At 38.3% G+C, this 19,076-nt stretch overlaps 2 protein-coding genes and 1 pseudogene across 2 annotated transcripts; 2 read left to right on the top strand and 1 right to left on the bottom strand.

Annotated features, from left to right (window-relative positions):
* Positions 1-446: 446 nt before the first annotated feature.
* On the top strand, positions 447-7,348 carry LOC131788622 (cysteine protease ATG4B-like; annotated as a pseudogene).
* A 2,181-nt stretch (positions 7,349-9,529) lies between these two features.
* Positions 9,530-11,635, top strand: LOC131780720 (zinc finger protein ZIC 3). Its single transcript, XM_059097356.2, has one exon. The coding sequence runs from the start codon at positions 9,609-9,611 to the stop codon at positions 11,097-11,099; it is 1,491 nt and encodes a 496-aa protein (XP_058953339.2). The 5' UTR covers positions 9,530-9,608; the 3' UTR covers positions 11,100-11,635.
* A 2,182-nt stretch (positions 11,636-13,817) lies between these two features.
* On the bottom strand, positions 13,818-17,303 carry LOC131777511 (thymidylate kinase). Its single transcript, XM_059093853.2, has 5 exons — positions 16,882-17,303; positions 16,315-16,423; positions 15,432-15,519; positions 15,080-15,268; positions 13,818-14,269 (listed from the first exon to the last, which is right to left on the bottom strand). Exons 1-5 carry the CDS (start codon positions 17,024-17,026, stop codon positions 14,150-14,152), a joined length of 651 nt encoding a protein of 216 aa, XP_058949836.1. The 5' UTR covers positions 17,027-17,303; the 3' UTR covers positions 13,818-14,149.
* Between the last annotated feature and the right edge of the window lie 1,773 nt (positions 17,304-19,076).

The raw sequence follows: 19,076 nt of genomic DNA, 5'->3' as shown, positions 1-19,076 counted from the left end.
TTGCTGAGTCGCCTAATAAGTCTAATAACAGTGCACGGTTATAAACTCAGTTGAATAAAAACGAGAGCCTCTTTTGTCATGAGATTTTGAACGATTAGTAGATTTATGCTAGAGCGATTGGAATTAATCGACTACGATTTCTGTGTTTGCTGATTTGGGCCATACAACACCTTTGTTCCCCTTTATTCTACGTGACGAGCCCGAACAACAGTTGCGAAGGAGGTTAGTTTTTAAGGCTTGAAGGACACGGTAATAGGTAAAGAATAAACACACTTGTTCAGTTTTCTGTGATTATGTCCTCGCAGACTCGCTAGTAGTGAGAATTTTGATATATTGCAAGTTACGCATCGCGTGACCTCCAAGTACTTTACCCCGACGGGAGTAGGGTAAGCCCATCACGGTCAAGGTACTGGAATCGACAATGACGATGTTTTGTAAACTGTAAAAAGAAACATGGCGGGTCCGATTATGGACACTGCTTGTATTACATATGAAGGGGTTTCTTTTGAACAAGATCTATTCCCAAGAACTAAAGAGCCAATATGGATTCTTGGAAAGAATTACTCTACCAACAAAGGTAGAGATAACTTCACTTTCAACCCTGATCTCGTGAAAACTCATATTTGCCACAACGCAACTCTGCTGTAAAATTTTTCATTTGCTTTGTTATTGTTTGGGCGTCAGCATTAACTCCTGCGTTATCTTGAGGATGCATTCATGCGCTTATCTACAGTAACTGATTTAACTCGTGCTGCTGATGTGTTTCATTTCTTAATTGAAACCTTTTTGTGGAATGGCAATTGAGACGTTTCGGTTTTGTACAGAGATGAATAATTTTTTTTCCGAATGTGAAGCGAAAGTAGATATTTCCGTTTTTGTTGTAGATATGCAGTGTTTGCGTGGACTTGATTGTAACCCATGCCTGACTTGTTCATTTAGCCATGATTCAGGAACCTAATGGTGTCAATGCAAACAACATTTAAAAAAATATATTTTAACATCATTTTACTAGTAGAGGATCTAAATTTACCTCGGCTTTAACTGTTTTTTTTTTATTTCAGGAGAAGATTCAATTCACATTCTAAGAGATATTAGGTCTAGAATTTGGTGCACATATAGGAAGAATTTCTCAGCAATTGGTGGGTAAAATAATTTAATTTTTGTCTTGAAAATGAGACGTCAATGAGTTGTCAACCTTATCATCAGCCCCTTGAACTCTGGTTCAAGAGGTCCAAGCCTATGTTTAATTTCACCTGTCAATATAATTGGTTCCCAGAAAATAATAAAGTTAGAAAAAACTGAAAAATTCTTGCTGGTGGCTTGAGAGGGACAGTTATCCCAATGTTCACAGTTAAATGCCTTGTACTAAAGAAACAAGGTCAAGATTTGACATGACTGTTGACTGATGTGTATGACTAGGTGTCACATTTTTTTTTTTGTCCCTTTTGGCTATTTATAATTTTTCTTGTCTGTCCCACAGGAGGCACAGGGCCAACTGCTGACAGTGGCTGGGGGTGTATGCTGCGATGTGGACAAATGATTCTTGCAGAGGCTTTGATTTACAGACATCTCGGAAGAGGTCAGACTTCCTTGAATTCTCTTGAAACCATAATTATATATGATAACAAGTATAGCACAATGAAAGTTGTAGTAACCTAACCTTAAGTACCACTACAAGCTATCTAAAAACAGAAACTTTCTCTCATCCACTTAGTGGCCACATAGAATAGCCTACATTGTAATCAAAGACAATATTTTTTAGCAAAAGCAAATTGTTGTTTAAAACTGCAAAATTCTGTTGTTGATCGGTTATCGATTTTCCCTCTCAGTTTATTGATTAGCATCACTTAACATGAAATATGTTCATTGGATATTTTGTGAAGTGTTGATTGGGCTATTTATAGATTTTTCCTCTTCTCATACAAGCTAAAAATTAAAAGAACCTATAATGAGTTTTTTTATACTTTATAGACTGGCAGTGGGAGCCTGATGACAATAATGTTGTTTACATGCAGGTATATTAACCCTTTCACTTTCAAGATCTGCAGCCTAATTCTCCTGACTATTTTCTATACCTCTCATTTAATGTTTGTTCAGAGAATTACGTGTTGACTTAAATTAATTGTGGGATTGATATTTTTTTCTTTTTTTTCTCATCGCCACCCTCCTTGATATGCAAGGGAAATGACTTCTTAGTCATTCCCAGGAGTTAAAGGGTTAACTAGGACTTTCTCCTTATCAATATGTGAATTAAGTTAAAGGCAGAATATTGATTTTTAGTACTATGACATAAATGTGTGATAGATGACAATAATTGAATTTGTTATGTATGATTATTAGATTTTACAGAATTTTCTGGACAAGAAAGATAGTTTATATTCTATCCATCAGATAGGTGGGTGAAACACAACAATGATAAATTTTATAACTCCTTTAAGTACAAAATGGAATGATGAACTCTTGACACAAACTGATATTTACTGATATATTTTACTGATCTTTACAAAATTAAAAAATCTTTTATTCTGATATCAGCTCAGATGGGTGTATCTGAAGGCAAATCTGTGGGGAGTTGGTTTGGACCAAACACTGTTGCACAAGTACTCAAGTAAGGTCACACTATTCTCTCAGTCCAGATTGTACAGCCCTACTCTGTACAGATATAATAACAGTTTCCTAGTTTTGGATGTGCCACAACATAGAATTTTAAACTTGTTTATTTTTTTTAATTTGTTATGTGCACTCTTAGGACACAATGCTTTATACTAACTGTTGCATGATGGATTTACATTTTAAAATCACTTGATCAAATTATGGTTCTTCTGATCTGCAGAAAACTAATGTGCTTTGATGACTGGAGTTCCCTGTGTATTCATATTGCCATGGACAACACTGTTATAATTAATGATATTAGTGAGTTTTAACAGTAATTATTCTTTATAACATAAATGATTTAATTTGAAATGTCTTTGGCTGATTCTTTTGTTGGCCTTTCCTGTGCCTTTCTTGAAGGTGGGTATAAAGGTTTTCTGGAATCACACAATTATTGTTCTAGTGTTATTCTAAATCATTGCATGATGTTATATTTAAGGATAGAAACTGATGTGAAAAGCAAGTTATTTAACCTTTCTGTGCAAGGACCCCAAGAGATCTCAAAAAATATCCACACACGCAAAGATTTTTATCAAACAACATTCAGTTCTACGCTAATCTTCAAGTGTAAATAACCTTTTTATTCCTTTAGAAACTCTTTGCAAAAGAGATTCACCAACAAAGACTCATGGAGAAGCAACAAGCTGCAGCCGTACATCGGCCGGGGTTGGAAGACAGAGAGGAGCAGTAGGTGGATCAGACACAAAGGATGGCACAAAACACAGACGACAGGGCTGGAGACCTCTTTTATTGTTTATACCACTTAGATTAGGCTGTCAGAGATGAATTCTGTTTATAATGAGCCATTTAAGGTGGGTACAATAATTTTTCACCTACTGTATGATTGATTGTTAAATCAAAGGCTGTAATGACCAAAATGTTCCTGTCTGTATGGCAGATGACAAGATAGAGGCTTGGTTTTCAATACCATAAAAGTCTGAAGGAAATTATTCTGAAAATTACAGATGGCTCCAAGAGGATGAAATGGATTTGACTTGGTCACAAGGTGACCTGTTCCTCTCTCTTTCTACTCAAATGGAATTTTATTATATTATTAAATTGCTGATTAACAGTGTGGTGTCAGTATACATATGACTTGCCTTCTGCACTGCCTCCCACCTTGCTGTCTAGGAGTGTAATTTTGGTTATGTGGTGATGAGTGTGGATATTCTGTGACAGACTAGCTCGAGTATGGATGGGAAGTAGAATTACTGACTAAAAAGTCACTCAATGATGAGAGAATTGGGAGCGTTAAGCTCTCTAGGCCATTGCCTATGCCATTATGGTGTGTCCGTATAGGCTGCAATGCAAAATTATTTAGGCCAGGAGCAGCCCCCTTTTCTCAGGCATTGTCATTGAACAAACATCATAGTTTGTAAAAAGAAAATACAGAGCCTTTCGAGATCGGAAAATGGGTTGGTACTCTTTTTCAGCAACTTTCTCCCGGTTTATTTTGTGACGTACCAATGCCAAATTCCTTTCACTTACCACACTAGAAAACTTAGACGAAAGAACTTATTGTACTGTAAGTGAGGACTTTTGTTGTTTTTCAGGCTTGTTTCACAGTTAGGCAATCAGTGGGCGGGGGGCGGGTTTGATTGGAGGAAAAACCCAACCTGCGTATTACTTTATCGGATAGTACGGTAACTATTTTTAAATGTTCTGTTACGACAGTGGTTTTCAGCACCGGGATTAGAGGCCGGATCAAAGATCTGGAGAGGAGTTGTTTAACAATTCAAACATACGATTATTGTATCCTTCCAGTGGAATCGATTTATTAAGTTTTACTTAATTGCATTGACGTTTTTGTCACCCACAGTGTGAGATTGGTAACGTTTCCAGCTTGCCGTACGGAAGCTGACTCCACTTCTCATATTTCCTCTGACTAAAGGAATACTCTATTGTATCTCGACCCCCACACGACCACAAAAGCTGTGAACCGGAGAAATGAGTAAATCCCAGATGAGGTAAGAATGTTGGTGTTCCGCACGAAACGCTTAGTGAATACTGTTTACGTATTCTTAGGTTTGCACGAAAAGGAATAAAAACGCCATCGTACTGTTATGGTGGTCTGAGTCGATAAAAGAAAAGATATCTTTAATGAGCCCTATCAACTGTCATTTAACAAGCTTCCCCGTTCGTTATAGACGAGAGCCCCTCTTAACTTAATACGGGATGAGGAGATTATATGCGACGTGGGAGACACGCATCAAACTTTTCTCAAAGGGAACTCTCGCTTGTTACACTTTAGTTTTGTTTTTACCTTCTAGAAAACTAGCAACATCACGGTTTTCATTAAACTAAGACTTTACTTCGGCAATTACTCAAACTGGCTGTGTTTGTTGTACTTACAGAGTTATCACTGTGCATATCCGAGCAGGATGAACATCGCAGATTTAGACCCATCCATCGCTTTGGTAAGGAAAACATTAAATTCTGAAGTTTCTAGAACATCGTGGCATCCTATATCCAACGTTTGGCGCTTCTTAAAAAAATGTAAAAGCAGGGTTAAACCTTTTAAGAATGTGCGTGCGGCTTGCAGACACAGTTCCGCAACCAGCGCATCAACAATGGCAAATCTCGTCAGTCTTATTTGCATCAATCCGCGAGAGGTTTTCCTGAACTTAAGTAGTGACAGTGTAGTGGAAGCAGTGGTTAAAGTTTATATTTTCAACAAGTCAGGTAACTTGCACTGAACGTAAGTTGAATCAATTTATAAAAGTCTTAAGCCGTGGCTAACGAACAGAGTCCTCAGTTCTGTGTTAATGAGAGAGATAATTAGAGATCCCTCTACTTGGAGTTTTTACGCTGATTACTGACGATTATTTTTTTGCGTTTTGCGCCTTTACTATGAGTTTAATACCTCACGATTTCCGTGCAGAAGACCTCTCTTGGCATAATACTTCTGATTTAAAGCTTGATCATCGTCTAATCCTCTTGATACTTATGTAGCCCCTGTGCTGTTTCAAGAAGTGTTCAGATTTCCACACCTTTCTCCGATTTGATATGCTTAAGAAACTTTCTATTTCCAGGCAGAACTTCTTGTTACAAGACAAAAAAAAATTTGATTTGAGAAACTATGCCTCGTGATAGCTTCCAGTGTGTCAGAGAGCTCGGCATTTATGTATTGATTATTATTTTGCGCGCTCACCGAACAAAGCTGAAAAACAGGAACTGATTGTGGTTTTATGCGAGATAACAGGGGTGGTGGTACATACATTTTCCCCGCATATTGAGATATGGATAGTGACTGAAGGTAGTGTAGTGGGTCGGGAAGGGGGGGGGTGTCACCAAAAGATGTGCTTCATAAGGCTCTTTTACCGGTCTATTAGAGTAGCTATCCGAGGTAGCATTGTACAAATACCAGATTAGTGTCTCGTCTTTAATGTTCTGTGTGCTTTGTAGGGATTTTTCTGCCATTCAGAAGAAGACTTCGATGACTTATGTCTGCAAATTCATAAGGTATGTTTTTTTTTAAAAAAAACTTATTTGTCTGTTCTGAAGAGAGCGGCTAGCGGGGCTTGGCATACAGCAGTAAGGTAATCTGTAAGGAATATAGTTGGTTCTATCGCGGCCAGGCTGATGTATTTTGTACTAAAATGACATCTTCTTTCCTTGGTAGCATATCCATTCCGGACACAGGAGACCCATGTTTGAGCTAGCAGCTGTCAGACCACCTCACTGGCCGTCATTAGAAATACCGCAGAGACCTGGTGACGAATTGAACCGCAGCCAGCAGTCTGGTAAGATAGTGTGCCAGTCACGTAACGAGAGTTTACTTATTTAGCAAGCTGAAACTAAGTAACACGTATTTTCTTTGTCTTCTTTTTCCTGTTAGATTTTACTGAGCTTTCTTACGAGTCCGACGATACAAAGGAATTTGATACAGATGGAGAATATGAAATTCTGTAAACCCGCGAATTATATTTGAGTATGCAGTGGAGGAAGATTTCTTTCTAAGTGTGTCATTTGATAGCTCCGAAAATAAAATGATAACATATCTGAAGTCACATACGCATCGTATTAGTGTACGTTTTAGAAGTGTTCACAGCTTACATATTTTGCGCCATTTCCTTGTCAGAAACCATGACACGTATCAGAGAATCAGATAAAATAGAGTGTATTGAACAGCGAAAGGTGACCACAGTGATTAACTACGGAAGATTGTCTTTTTGCAAACCATTGTTCACAAAGATAGTTCCCAGCTATCTTGGAGAAGTGATAGAGGTAATAATATGTCAGGAAAAGGAATTTCACTTGTAAGTGCTTAACACTGACACAAACACGATTCAGTTTAAACTCTATAACAGTTGAATTTTTTCTCTTTTGGTGTTTAAGTTATATTGCACATCAATTTGTGGTATTCTGTTCACACCCGCCTCCAACCCTTAAAAGAATTGGGAAGGGACCCTTTTCCTTTTTTTCTTTTTTTTTTGAGGACTGGGGGCGGCTGTGCATAGGTATGATACGAAATTTTTGAAAATTTTTGGTGAATTTTTTGGTAATACGGCGAAAGAAGAGCAAAGAAAACCAGTTCAAGAGAAATTTAATGTATTACGATCAATAATTATACGAGTTGAATATATTTTAAGATGGCGTTGTTTCCTCATCAAAGAGAACAACACGTGTATATGGACATGGAAATTTATTTTTAATGTATAATTCTAAATAAAATTTCACGAAATTTTGCATCGTTGCTTGTGATTCTTCTATGATTTGAAACCCAGACCTCTCTCAGAGATTTAAAACTCTACTACTGTGTCTCCCAGGAGACAAACTCTAGTCCAGCCTGACCCAGGATCCCTTTCGGTGGAGACGTTACACAATGTACATGTGGTTCGCGAACATTGAATATTGGATACCACCCTTTTTAAGCACGTAATGGTGCAAATTATACCACTTGAAGCAGCGCCAAACCTTTAAAAAGGATCTAAATTAAGCTTTGGCAATACCTGATAACATTTTAAAAGCTTATAAATTATCCTTAGTAAGGGCCTGAATTTATCTATTCACAGTAGCGACCCAGTTTTCCGAGCCCACACTTTGATAAAACATCTAGCGTCCGATACAAAGAGCGATATTGATGGGATCAGCGTCGGATAAATTTGATCATTTGAGCGAAAATCTGAATGTTTAGATAGAGGTGTAAGTTTTCCAGAAACCAGCCTTACAATTTACTTTTGCGATCATTTACCTCGAAGATGGCGAAACTGTATACCATCAAATTTTGTACCAATCATATAGGATTCTTCTTTTTTTGTACGAACTTCACATCAATGCAGCTTTTATTTTCATGAACATTAAAATACCGATGCGAGGTGTGAAGAGGAATTCAGTCGATAACAATTTTAGTTTTTTCCGGTTGAAAAACCTCAACAGCATCTGAAGGAAGAGAAGTCTAATAACTTCTTCCCCTCTTTTCGAGAAAAATGTATAGTCACAGGGAACGTTTTTGTTGTGTGATCAATGCTTTACCGCCTTCAGTATGCCCTCTTGTTTAGTTCCATATGTTTTGGTGACGAAAAATTCCACCGCGAAATTAAATGGACCTTACCCTTCCTATCAAAGATAGCAAAAAACCACCATATTTCCAGTATCTTCGTCAAACACATGGCGCCAAAAAATTCTTTTTTGAGCGCAAATGTCGCAAGTTTAATCGCACGCACGACAAGTCCGGACAAGACAAATTAACAGACCCCGCAGTAGGATATCAAGTTGATTATTCCCGTTATCGTGGATGATCTTATTTTCAAGAGGAAAAGGTCGCATTCGGGGCAGTTTGCTTTAATCTCTGTCAGTCTTCAAACAAGTTTAACATCTCTGGTGGGATCTGAGAAGACTTTGTTTTGATTTGAACTCAATCCAAACACTAACGATAGATTGGAAAATATGACTAAGTATTTGAATTGTTTTCGACGAATTCGAGCCTGCGGAAATTACCTCGATATCTTTAGATCTGTGATTTTGATGGCAACGTTTTTCTCACTCGGTTGACAGCCAAGCTATGAAACAAAACAGTCTCCAGTACTGTGACTGGTTTTGGAGGCAGGAAGCTTTCGTTGTCAACAACGAGAAGTTTTAATACCAATGCGTTAAAAGTTGGCGGAATGAGATAGAGTTTGATTGAAATAAGATGGAGAAAAAGCCGACGCAAAATAAATTTTTCGCACGGAGCATAAGAAAACAAAGACCGGAAACGTTCAACTTGCCGGAAGTTGGTTTAAAGCAATTACCATCAATAATGCCTGGAAAATTCACACCCGACTGCGACAGTTTATAATTCTATAGAGGTGTCCTTCATATGACTCCCCCTAATTGAGCAAAACAATAAAAGACTCACAAGTTTAATCAAACAATATTAGTCGGATAAACCCTTTTTACCGAGACCGAATCAAGTTTGGAAGAGATTTAGCGAGCGTTTCTTGTTAAAATCATTCAATCATGGAAAAGGCCATGTTTTGTTTTCGGCCTGGTTATCATGTGTTTGACACGGTCCGGATATTTCAACAAGTTGCTTCGGAAGCTATATTACATAGCCCCCAGGGAATAAAACAAATAATATGGCATACGAAGTTAAGGTTCAAGGAGCATTTGCCAATGATCCTACTCCTCTTAAGCGGTAATGTTTTGTTTCGTTCTTTTTTTTTATCAGATCTTAAATCGATCATACGTGTGGAAACCATAAGCTAGTCATTACCACGCCTGTACTGTAATGGTCCGAGATTAGTGCCGCATATAACGCAACGAGATCGCTGATTGGCTGGGTCTATTGTCGCGCTGTCAGTCGATACAATCGCCAGCCAATGGCAGATAAACATCAATTTACCCCCAATGGCTTCATGTGTATAGCGAGTAGTTTTCATTGCTGGGTCGTGTGAAGAAGTCAACAGTCTTGGTTGAGTGCAGATTTGGAAGTTTTTTCTTATTAACTCGTGCTAATCACGCGCGTGAGAAAAATGGAAGCAGGACCGCTAACGCGAAATTATCCGAGTATTTATGAATGTTTGACGAGCCATAGTTCCTCCATACCTCCGTTTGGCCTTCAGAGATCTGTAATTCCTGATAACGTAGAAATTACTCAAGACCCAAGCCATGGTTTTACGTACGCTGAGTCTCCCATGCATTTGCCAAGCTTGAGGACGGGCGCGCACGATTTTATCCACACACTATCAGGGGGTACCGCTCAAGGGGCATTTAACCTGCAGACCAATTATCCTGTCCCAGCGGCGTATTCGACGTTGGCTGCCCGTGGAAGAGAGTTCCTGCTACGCCGTGAACACACAGTAACGCTTCCCTCGGTATCGTTACCAACTCACACCATCTCCGCGGACGTGACAACTTCGTCGGCGAATCTTGTTGTTCCACCACCGCCCCCTTCTGCGTTTCAACAAACGATCTTCACAACAAGCAACGCTGCGCTCCATGCCATAAATATCCCGAGTTTTTCAAGCACCACGGCTCCACCGCTGCCGTCGCAAACGTTTGGACAAAATGCGCAACACGCCGCCAGTTTCACCAACTCAAGTCTCTCGAATATTCAAGCGTCACCAGCATCTGAAAGCAGCAACAGTAGCGGTGATTCGTCAACAGAGACCTCTCGTGTAACGGTGAATATCGGTGACCCTCAAGGAAGTATTGCATTGCCCCGTCCAAGCCCGCTAAATGCAATGAAAGCTAATTTTGTTCCCTCACCCAATAACGTTGTACCGTCCATGGAACTCTCATCTAACGGCGCGTTCTTCCGTTATATAAGACCTCAGGAAAAGCAGGAGTTTGTGTGCAGATGGACTCTTTTGCGGAACAAAATATCTGTTCCTTGCGATAAGAATTATCAGTCTATTCAAGATCTGGTAAAACATCTTTCTTTGGAACACGTTGGAGGGAGCGATGGAAATTCCTCCCACGTTTGTCTATGGAGCGATTGTCACAGGGAAGGCAAGCCGTTTAAAGCCAAATACAAGCTTATCAACCACATTCGGGTCCACACTGGAGAGAAGCCATTTTCGTGCCCTTTCGCAAACTGCGGTAAAACGTTTGCTCGCTCGGAAAATCTCAAAATACATAAGCGCACCCATACTGGGGAGAAACCGTTCGTGTGTGAATTTCCTGGATGCAATCGTCGCTTTGCCAACTCGAGCGATCGGAAAAAGCATTCGCACGTTCACACTGCTGACAAACCGTACCTTTGCAGAGCGCCGGGATGTGGGAAAAGCTACACACACCCCAGTTCTCTTAGAAAGCATTTAAAGATGCACTTAAAGACGGCTAATGGCGATCTTTCATTGGACAGTAACGACAGCATGGCGTTCATCTCACAGGCGGAACTACAATTGAACAATGCTAACGCTTCTAGAAACATTCAGCCATGGCTTGCGTTGTCTCAGCAATCAACAAAAAATCCTAGTGCATCGAATTCTTTGGGTGTGAAAATAGAGCCCTCGAACTAAATTTAACACTGACAAATCTGAGAATAAGACATTGTGAGTAAACGGGACAGATCCAGTGCTGTTATCACAAGTTTCCTTTATTATTCAGTTGGAACTCTACTGAAGGGCATATGAGACATAAGATATGATGTAACGATTTTTTACGTAAACGGAAATCGTTTGTTTTACTTCGACCACTATTTAAAAGCAAGAAAGATCCGAAATGTTAATTCTTAATTCAAAGGAAATCTAGCAATATTAGTTTCGTTTTAATTCTCGCACACAAAGATGAAACTCGCCGCGACTGTTCTAGTGGAAATGATGCCCGCTCGATTAGTTATGTGTTAATTCAAATCACGTTTATTGTAAATTCCTACGCCTAATTTGTGTGGAATCATATTTACAAAAATAAAATGGATATCATCGTTCGCGGTAAGAGTGTCTTAAAGAATAACATAGATGTTCATTTTCAAAGAAGGAAAGTAATTTATTTTTCAATCTATTTTTTCAGGCTCACATCCAAGCTTGTAAAACACAATACAAATAAAGATAGTGATGAGAGACGTATCCTGTGTCTGTGAATTTTATAACGATGTTTGACTTAAGGACCAGTTACTGAGTAACCTAGGGTGGGACGGAAATACATGTCGACACTCAATAGCATATTATCTGATGTTATATTGGGAACTTACATTGGGGGGTAGAACCCACGGGACACCCTTATGACTCTGATCTCCAAAAAGACTGACTTAAACAAACGCGATTTGCGAGATCGTCTTATTACATGATCTGTAGGGCCAGGTTCAAGTTTCTGAGATAAAAACAGTGTGGATTTAAAACTCGTAGATCATTGGCATATCACACGTACGCCAACTTAAGTTAAAGTAAGGACCAAACGTGATCTGTGATAGCCAACATTTCAGCACTCTTCTTAAGTTGAATAAAATCCGCGCTTTAAAAGTTAGCTTTATGACGTAAGTACTGAAGTTAGCCGTCAGCCAGAGTCCTTTTTCAAAGCACTTGACTGGTTCCTTTACAGTATTGTTGTAGACCTGAATTTCTTTATCGCCATAATGCGCTGCGCTCTCTTTGACAACATAGAATGTTGCTTCCCCCCAACTGCGGGTCAAGATGTGGTTTGTTCAGTTCTTCCGTGTGTTTTGACTGTGTATTTAAATCACTTTTCAAACAGGCCACCAAAGGATTGACGCGTGGCAAACCCGAATTCATTTCAACTTTATTATTTGTAAGCTCCACCTGAGTTTTCAATTCAATCATGACTACAAGCTGCTCAATTAATAGATGAATGTCTGGTGCAACAGAACACATGATTGTCGTTGAACTAAGATCATGTGTTCCATTAGATTTACGTATGGAGATGCGCTGACCTTTTTAGTCTCATTTGATCAGCCTAATGGTCAATCGTGTTTATTTGTCCCTGCACTCTTGAAAACAATCCCCACTTCTAAAGCAATCTACTCGTTGAGGAAACGTGCTGGTACAACTTAAACAAACAAGTTTGTGGGACAAACATCTAATTGTTTTGATAAAATTTTTTTTCACGAAAATACTGTTCTTGCTCACATTTATCGAGGAAAAAGATATGATCAATTGTACAACGAGGTCACGTTTTTTCCGCCCGCAACAAAAATAAAATGTTAGTTTTTAAACAATTTTCCGTTTTAGTCTTAAATAGTTTAAGACGTTTTATCTATGCTATCACAATGTTTTTATATGCCTCACACGAACTGTCCGAGTTTACAAGTATTTTTACACATTGGTTCATATGTGTTTGGTCTGTCTGAATCCAATTGACGCCAAGTCGTGCTCCAGTCTGTCAGGAGGGCGGCACAAGTTATAAGCCGTGAATATTTTCTGTTTATCGCAATCATCGTGGGTAGTATATTTCATTCTTTCGACAAGATTTATCATGATTAAGTTGTTAGGTAGATGTGCGACGCTCTTGACATGTAATAAATCTTATAGACGCCATTTGGCTGATCTAGGCTTTATAAAAAACACAGATATACTATACTTGGTTAAGAGTACAATAATTCGAATCATGATCCCAAATAGCTGATAACATACTCGAGAAAAGAAAAAAAAAAAACAAGAAAAAGAAGAGTAACCAAGTTTGATGATCATCTTACAGTTCTCTGGTTAAAGTTAGCTTTCGGCTCTTCAAGAGCTTGAATTTAATGGCGCGTGGTGGAAAATATATGGGAGTCGAAAGCGTGAAAAATTAGATTTAAAAGGATAAAATAGGGAAAATTTGAACTATTTTAGAGAGAAAATTGTTTTAAAAGCGACTTGGAGTTAATTCCTGATACATAAAGTTATACTAGTTACGTTTCTCCCAAGTGCACACAAGACCCATCCTTAGGATAATTCAAATATCATTAAAATTCTGCCGACGAAAAAAAAAATGAAAAGGTTACGACATTGCAGTTCATCTGCTAGAGGCATCGTTCCTTAAAAATTCGGAATTTCCGAGCAAAATGACAATTTGAGCTAATTTAGCGGAGGAACTCCTATTCGGGTCCAATTTCTTGTGTTTCTCTGGTAGGAAGTGTGACGGGCAGTTACCCCGATTGTACCGATTCACGAGAAGTATTCCTTTTTGACCATTCGACCCCTGAGAGTGACTTGGATCAAACTTCTCGTTACAAGGTCACTCCTGAATCAAACATCAAGATTACGAAAGAAAAAAAAAAAAAAGAAAAAAAGCTCTTGATTGTTACACAAATTCTCCTCGTCGCCACTCTAGGAAATGTCTAGAGAAAAGTAAGGAGAATGTGCATAATAATGTAAAAGGTTAACGAGCGGGAAAGCCGCGTTCTTTACTGAGAGCAGAGAGCAAATCCGTTTATGACGCCTCGTTGTTTTTCGTTGCAGGGGAAGCCTGGGAACCAAACACTTCACCTCCCCAGATTGAGGTTAACTATGGGACAGTTTCTCTTATCCGTTTCACACAATTTTTCTTCCTCAATTTATTCACGTCCGTTCAATTATCAAACCATTTCTTCTCCAAGTTCTTCAAGACAACATCGATATAAATTAGTTGCCACCAATCAGCTTTCATTTGTCCAAAGACGTTTCAATGGTGTCTTGCTGAATTGTTCTTCAAGTTCAAGAAGAGTATTCCGTATCTCCTCATGAATTTCATTTTTGTCTTTCATAGCGTCTACCACCTGTACATAACAAAAACCGGAGAAACGAAAGAAAACAAGATGTTACTTCTCTGCCTCTTGGAAATAAAAAGAGTAGAGAGTATCTACTCATGTATGTTATTCAATCCTTCTGTCACCCGTTGTAAGTTAGTTAAGCTCAATATGTAAAATAAAAGCTACAAAAAAATTACAGATGTCAACTGAAGCACAAAATAATGATTATGCTTGTCCCTTTTATTTTTCTTTCCATCCAGATTTAGACAGAACCACTGGAGCCTTTCAATCAAGGGTATCTTTATCACCAAATTTATGGTCAAAACAAACTCAATAAAAACCTCACTATTTTTACTAACATTCCATCTTTGCCATCACATACTACATTTAAATTCCACTGGGCTTTGAAGTCTTGATCAGATAATCTCAGCGTGATAAGTCCATAAAAAAATCTCCCCAGGGCAAAACATTTTTACTTACAGTTCAAAAATGTTAGTAGTGAAGATCAGGGTACCAGGAATTGTCTCTCAGCAAAAATGCATAAGAGGGATTTGAGGGAATTGTTTAAAGGGGGTCCAGGAGAACATCAGAAAATTCTATTGTCTCCTCCTCTGAATACATTTTCATCTACTATGTAATATTGCAAAAGCATGCTCCATAGGTGTTATAATTGACCTAACTTAACTGTGCATATAATTCACAAGTAGAGCATTTAGTTGTTGTGTGTGTAGGATCAGAAGAGATAAGCTTAGTTCAAGTGTTGGAGAAATAGAGTTCCTTTGTCTTATTTTTGCAAAACCTGAACCATCCATGGAACCAGAGCTTGGTGGTATTTACCTTCCAATCATTACTTTTAAGTTGTTCATAAATCTCAGCGACTCGTTCTTGGAATTCAGCCTTCTCATATCTTTCCTCCCCATAAGATCCTCTAGTTTGTGCATCTTTTGTTGAGATGTCTAAATAGAATATTAAATCAGGATCTGGCAAGCCCCGATCAGGATTCTTACACCACGTCACATCGTAGCCCTATCAAAGCAAACCAATGTTAGACTTTTCTAAAGCTATGAGCAAAAACTCTGATCAATAAATAAGAAGTACCATGGTTTATATAAATTACAAAGTACAGAAAAAGTTTAAGTCTACAAAATATATAAGGAAAAGTAGCAGGTATTTTGCAATATCCTCCCACCTTGGCTGCTGTAAAAGCAACTCCTGAAAAAGCATAACGATCCACAACTACAAAGGTTCCATTGTCTAATAGTTGCTTTATTCTTGGTCTGAAACCGGAGAAAAGTTGTCAAAAATACTTTGATAAATATAAATAAATAAAATAAAATTGTGTAATAATTTCTCTAGAATTTATTGAGGGTAGCAAAGGGATTATAAATCACCTCTGATTAAGCAAAAAAGACTAGGTAAGGCAAAATTTTTCTTTTCAAATCTGTGATGCATGATTTTCCTAAAATGTGTGTGTGAAACATGATCAAGAACCCCCTCCCCCTTCTTTATTGTAATTAAAATATGGAAAGCTTCTCAAAGGAGAGGATTTTGCCACAAAAAAGAGCAAGTCATTCAGGGAATGTGAATGAAGACCTTTAAAGGTTTAAATTAATCCTCAATCCTTCAAGGTAAAAATCTTGGATGGGTAGATAATTCCCTACAAGGTTATTTTCTCGCTAGATCTTGTGCAAGACTAGCTCTATATGAAGTCACACAGATGTGGTCAGAATTAAAAACCTTTCACATCTCAGCTATCATATCTTAACATGTCACCTAATTTGGAAGAGCCCCACCAACAACCCTCTGCTCTCTGCCCTAGGAGATACCCCACTACACCAGTTCACACCCCCCCTCCCACCCAGCAACCATAGACCCAAATGTAAGTGGAAAGAGGACATCAAGGAGATCTAAAGGTGCATGCATCTCTCCCTCCATCTCGTTCCATCTCATCTTGTGGTGGATACATAATCAATCCCTTTGAATACTAAGAATGTAAAAGTCAAATTATGTCAATAATTTTTGAATTGAAAAAAAGCAAATAAAGATTGTTGGACTTAGTAGATGTCACCTACACCGACTCCCATCTGTTGGCAGAGAACAGTAAATGAATGGCATGATCTTCTAACTCTGTTGTTCCTTGAAGATAATCATTAATAGATTGTCCTATGGCCGTTGTTCTGTCTGTAGACAAACAAAACACTCTAGGATACATTGCAAGACAAGAAAAGCCAAGAATACATTACTTCCACAAGAAATAAACATGTAGCTTCTTCTTAAACTCTAAATACACTATTTTGTAAACATGTGATGAGAATTGACACACTTAACACGACGACACTGATGTATCACCAAATTCCCTATACTTATTTATAAGGCTGTGTGAAGTTACTAAAAGGGAGAATTAAAAATCAGATCGTCATGGTAGGATTGTGGTTTGAGAAATGAAGCATCAAGAGACACTGCACATAGGCAACTGCCTTCATTAACCAGTGTAAGCCACAAACGTGATCGTAAGGATATAAATGGTGTTTGAGAAATCATTGTGTTATCAGTGGAGAAGAAGCAAATTTCCTAGTTTCATGTCAATACAACATATTACTGAAAATATTTCTCAAAGGAAGAGATAGCCTTTAATTTACCTGGAAAACGCAAATGAGCTACATCTCTTCCAATCGATTTCAAGTAATCTACAAGCATTCTACACTGTGTCGATTTCCCACTTCGATCGCAGCCTTCGAACACCACCAAAATACCACGACCTCTTCGTGCTACGGAGCTCATCATTATTCTCAGAAATTATGTTATAGTCTATACGACCCCAATAAATAATTAAACTGTCTCAGGCATCAACCGAGGAAGCGAAAATTAACGTCAAAGTTTTGGCGGATTTTGGAATAATCGGTTCCAGTCTTTCAAACGGTAATCGCGATTGCATGTCACGTAATTATGACACCGTGACTCAGTGCTTGGTATGAACCCCAGTATAAAATATCCATTCTTTTTCTTTCCTACTATAACATGAATTTGTCAAACGAGGAACAGCGAAAAGTATTACTTTTCTGATCGAAAAGAAAAATACTAGGCGTAGATCTCGTGGGTTCGATCTGGTACCGAATGAATTGAGTTATGGTATAATGAGTTTCAGAGCTACTCAAATAAGCCGAGTGTCGAGCCAATAAAATAAAACTCAAAGAAGAAGATTTGTAGCACCTTCAGCAAGTCATGACGGGTGATGTTGAATTTGTCCATTTTCATGCAAATTTGGTTTGTATAAAAGTACAAAGCCTTTTTACCGTTTACTTTAACCGACGGTTGAACCAAGTCACAAAAATAAATTAAATATTGCCAAGAAACCCACATAATACAATACTATAAAAATTATTACGCAATTGAAACGTAGCAATATCGTGAAGTCAGAAAAACATCGTTCACGGAAAATCAAATTTCAAATCACGAATTTTTAAAAAGTTTCTAAGTAATTACCATGTCACCATACTGTACGATACAACTCCTATGTTTGGCTAGCACTGAAAATAAATTGCACCTGTTCCAGATGTTTTAAGTGTATTCTAGAAACTAGATTTATTTCAGAGCCAACCTATAAATATTGATAACTTTTAATGTCTTAATTCTGTTCAAATGACTTTCATTACTGAAAAGGAAGTTTTCCTTCATTACCTTTTACCAGCTCGATTGTGTTACAGAATTGAACTAGTTATTCTTACAAAAAAATAAAGCAAGTCTCTAATCCACAGAAGGAAGAGTCTGCTCTTTTATCGCCTGATTGAAAATAAATGTTTTCCTGTTCATTTGAACGTATAAAGCCACTTGACCATAACGCTTAACCAGAAAGTTTTTCAAAAACGTCACAGCAGTGTAAGTATCTTTATCCATTAGCTGTATCGATATTTGATTCTATTGTCGAAGTCTTGGTTCAGTTTTCTCAGTTTATTAGTTCTTGCTCGCTGTTGTGTAGACGTAGGCGATCAGCAATGCAAACAACCCAAGTAAAACAGGCAACGCCACTGTTAAAACCTTTTGATGTCCCTCTGCATTTCCATGTTTTCTCTCCCTCTTCATTCTCCTTGTTTCTTTGGACGCTTTTCCTGGTAGCTGCCTCATACTTGGTTAGGAAACAAACCAAAAGAAGACGTTGAGAGATCGTCAGTAAATTGTTCGACAAAGTTCTCTGGTCCTCTGTCACGCTACAGTGGCGATAGCCTTAACGACAACACGACACGTCATGCGTTGATCTCAGAGCCAACGTTCCTTCTGACCAGCGGTAGATTTTCTTGAAAATACAACCATGTGGTGTAATGGTCATATGGTGGTTTGACTAGGTGAGAAGAAGGCGCTAGTTTTGTCGACCAATCACAGAGCCTCGTGAAGGAAAAAAAAATACAATTTAGTAATTCTTTCGGCTCTCAATTAAAAATTTCCAAAATGATCAACGTAATAATCCATGAATAAAGCTGTCGGCAATAACATTTTTAATCTGTCTTCTGTGGAAGTAAAGTTGGAAGATCATTCGGTGCACTGTTGTTAATGGAATTTAGAAACATTGGGTGGGTATATGGAAATCATATATGTGCTCTGCGGTGAAGAAACAGGAATAAGCGATCCTCGCAGCTATGGACACTACCGAACTAGTAGTTGAAATAAGACCTGAAAAAAATTCAGGCCCGTACGTTTCAAGCGTTAGTCCTTTGTCAGAGCGATCGCACTGACGAAGGGCTAACGCCCGAAACGTCAGCTTTTTTACTCTTTACGGTGGCTAATTTACGTTTTCAATTCAGTTATTAACACTTAATTACTTGCTATACTCTCCTACCGA

Source organism: Pocillopora verrucosa, chromosome 6 (assembly GCF_036669915.1).
Source record: "Pocillopora verrucosa isolate sample1 chromosome 6, ASM3666991v2, whole genome shotgun sequence".
Taxonomy (NCBI): domain Eukaryota; kingdom Metazoa; phylum Cnidaria; class Anthozoa; order Scleractinia; family Pocilloporidae; genus Pocillopora; species Pocillopora verrucosa.
The sequence above is the reverse complement of the archived record's forward strand: the minus strand, read 5'-3'. Positions and strand labels throughout refer to the sequence as shown.

Coding starts and splice junctions, on each gene's coding strand:
- LOC131780720 (XM_059097356.2), top strand. CDS start 9,609: ATGGAAGCAGGACCGCTAACGCGAAATTATCCGAGTATTTATGAATGT.
- LOC131777511 (XM_059093853.2), bottom strand. CDS start 17,026: ATGATGAGCTCCGTAGCACGAAGAGGTCGTGGTATTTTGGTGGTGTTC. Junction 15,520..16,314: donor GCCAACAGATGGGAGTCGGT/GTAGGTGACATC, acceptor CTCCGGTTTCAG/ACCAAGAATAAAGCAACTAT. Junction 15,269..15,431: donor TTGCTTTTACAGCAGCCAAG/GTGGGAGGATAT, acceptor TTGCTTTGATAG/GGCTACGATGTGACGTGGTG.